The 2,959-nt window shown below is 43.8% G+C and overlaps 1 protein-coding gene across 2 annotated transcripts in view; it reads left to right on the top strand.

Annotated features, from left to right (window-relative positions):
- The window catches only part of gabrb3 (gamma-aminobutyric acid type A receptor subunit beta3), a 63,284-nt gene that overhangs the window by 30,448 nt on the left and 29,877 nt on the right, over nucleotides 1-2,959 (top strand). The window contains exons 1-3 of one of the 2 annotated variants that reach the window (XM_015020022.1): nucleotides 1,058-1,503; nucleotides 1,585-1,676; nucleotides 1,806-1,873. In XM_015020022.1, coding sequence (XP_014875508.1) covers nucleotides 1,424-1,503; nucleotides 1,585-1,676; nucleotides 1,806-1,873 — 240 coding nt within the window. In that variant the 5' untranslated portion in view covers nucleotides 1,058-1,423. Of the gene's footprint in view, nucleotides 1-1,057; nucleotides 1,504-1,584; nucleotides 1,677-1,805; nucleotides 1,874-2,959 lie in introns of those variants that run through there. The other variant, XM_015019938.1, reaches the window with a different exon arrangement.

The following is a 2,959-nucleotide window of genomic DNA, read 5'->3' as shown; positions in this document are numbered from 1 at the left end:
CAGTAACGAAGTACTTGTACTTCGTTACTTCCCACCACTGGTGGAGTGGATAACTCATACATGGGTATGTCATGATGGGTTTAACGGATCTTACCCACATGCATGAACACCATAAGAGACGGATGAAATATGAAAAGTTTATCTACAGAAAGCAAACAATAGAGTTGAAGCGGGTCCAGAAACTGTACGGCTGCTCTCGGTGCACTGAGAAGATAAGAGGAGGGTGGTGAGTTCAGGTTGCTGGGAAACAGGAGGTTGCAAATGTAAAATTCGTAAACTTACTCGCTCTGTGCGTTCAAACGGCTTAGAGAGGACTGGTAGGTCCTGGGATTCCTTCAAAGCTATTGAGTCTCTTCTCCGTGGAGCTTGGTGGTTCGGAGAGTGGGGCTGAGTGGCCGTCAGTGGTATGGAGAGCGGCGTTGGATGGCGGACAGGTAGGCTTGTCCATGAAGGCGGCAGAGTGCAGGTGGAACGGCCGGTCGGAAACTTCAGAATCTCAGGCAAAATCTACGGAAACAGATGAGGCTTGGATCTCAGGCATCTATGGGGTAAAGAACTCACGACGTCGTGAGGAGTGAAGAGAGGACAGGTAACCAGATTCAGATGAATCCATCTGAATCTGGTTACCTGGTTACCGTCGAAAATAATTGCAGATGCCATTGAAGCAAAGTGTGATTCTACAAAGTTTGAACTCAGAAAGGCAATATGCAAATGCACAGCACAAGATTTTATTTGTAAAACATTTTGAATGTGCATCATTTTCCTTTCATCGTCACTCACAGTCCCAATGAAATACACTGCAGCGTGTGGCTGTAATGGGACAAAATATTACAAGGTGCGAATTACTTTTGCAAATAAACAGAAATATTAAATTTATATACACATGGAGTCGCCTTAAAAGCAGGACCCCAGCTTTTAGACAAACTGCTTCACTAGCTCTGGTCCACACCGTAAAGAAACTGCGGCTGTAGATTTCTGAAGTCACGTGCTCTAATAATTAGATATGGCGCTTACATCATTTTCTCAACTCTGGAAACTCCTTTCAGCAGCCTTTCCTTTTCCCTTTCGGCTTCGCCCCGTGGTTTTCACCGAGAGCGACGGTAATTAGAGCTTTTTAACGCTAACAGTGAACACCAGACAAAACTCCCCGTAGTTCGGGCTAAAAGTGCTTGGAAGCAGCCTCCACCCAGGATGATGCTGGGAGTGCGGAGCGGCCACCGTGGGGCGGCTGTGTGCGGCTCCGCCGTCGTCTCACACAGGGATGGACCGTCCAAGTTACCGCGCCTGTGTCTGCTGAAGGCTGGCAACACACACTGACACAGAGGCAGAAGTGATGGGGAACAACTCCCACCTTAGCTAGAGCTTCACTCGCACCTTCATTTGGTAATTAAAATTAGCCACACACTGAGAGAGTCCATAAGGAATGTGGGGGAGCCAGGGCAGGGGGCTGCTGGACGCTGTTTCACTGCCGCTGGTCGTGGCTGTGATGTGCTGCGCCCAGAGGTGAGAGTCTCTGTCGGGGGTCCGACCGGACACCAGAGTGTTCTCCACCAGCACTGACAGCCTTTGTTTGGTGTTTTTCAGCGTCAACGAGCCGGGAAACATGTCGTTTGTCAAAGAAACTGTGGACAAACTGTTGAAAGGATATGATATTCGTCTCCGGCCAGACTTTGGAGGTATGACTCAGGCTATTTATTGCTATTGTTATATTTAATATAAATGTTTCTCCAACTGTTCTTTTAATTTTAGGGCCGGTAAACCAAATTTTCCTTTATTTTATTGTATTTTGTTTGTTTTCATTTTAGGTCAACCGGTTGCTGTTGGCATGAGCATTGATGTGGCTAGCATAGACATGGTATCAGAAGTTAATATGGTAAGTTTATACCTAAGCTGTTTGTGCTAAACTTTTATCACATTGTGGGAGATGGGTTGAGTTGCTTGGGTTGTGAAAATCTTAGAAGTGAGTTTTAAATGGGCAGTATGTTGTAAAATTGACTTTTTTGAGCTTTACATCATGTTATCATATTCATATTATCCCCTCATCAAAAACATACTTTCATGCACGTTTGAGAAATCCTTTCATCTTCCCATGGCAACCAGCTTTGCAAATTGCTTGGGAAGTACTGAGTGCCACCTTCGAGGACGAAGCTCCTCCTCTGAGGTGCAGTTTACAAGCTTTTACCTCACAGAGCAGCACTCTGCCTCTGCTCCTCTGCTCAGCTCCTTCAGACTAGCCAGCAGCAATTAGCAAACGCCTCGTGGAACTGTATATCTGCTGAGGTAGGAGCTACTTCTCAGTGCAATGATGGTAAAAAAAAAAAAAAAAAAAAAAAAGGAAGTGAAGATGGTCAGTGAAAAGTCTCATGTAGGCTCTGGTTTTCAAAGTCTAAAGTAAACAAATTATCTCCCATATCATTACACCACCACCATTGATGTAAGCCTAAGGGGAGTCCATGTCTTCCTGTTGTTTATGCCAAAATCTGATCATACCATCTAAATATCACTGAAGTTTTGACTCATTAAAGCAGGCAATGTTGAACAATTTGTCACTGTCCAGGTTTGGTCAGGCTGTGTGATCTGTTGATTCTGTGGTCAGAATCACATCTAACATCATATTGTTAGATGTTCATATAACAATATGAACATCTAGAATTATGATTATTGTAGCTAAATTCATTTTCATTGTTAATATGTTTTTGTTAAAAGAATCAAGAGAGCACAAAGTTACTCGTATTTTCATATGTTCTTGAGGCTCTTATTGTGAAGGTTTCCAGGAAGTTCTGTCTTTGTGTATCTACTGCCTCCTGTTTCCACACAGTAGATGTTTGACAAACTAACAAAAAGCACATTATTTTGTCCCGCCGAATTTAAAAGCAGAGCCTCGGCTACAAGGCTGACAGTCCAAGAAAAGTTAGAAACAACTTAAATAAACAAACTAGGGCTGAAACGATTCCTCGAA

This window comes from Poecilia latipinna, unplaced genomic scaffold, assembly GCF_001443285.1.
Source record: "Poecilia latipinna isolate Pla-1442-1.1 unplaced genomic scaffold, P_latipinna-1.0 Scaffold7, whole genome shotgun sequence".
Classification (NCBI taxonomy): Eukaryota; Metazoa; Chordata; class Actinopteri; order Cyprinodontiformes; family Poeciliidae; genus Poecilia; species Poecilia latipinna.
Note: the sequence above shows the minus strand (reverse complement) of the source record. Positions and strands in the feature narration are given on the sequence as shown.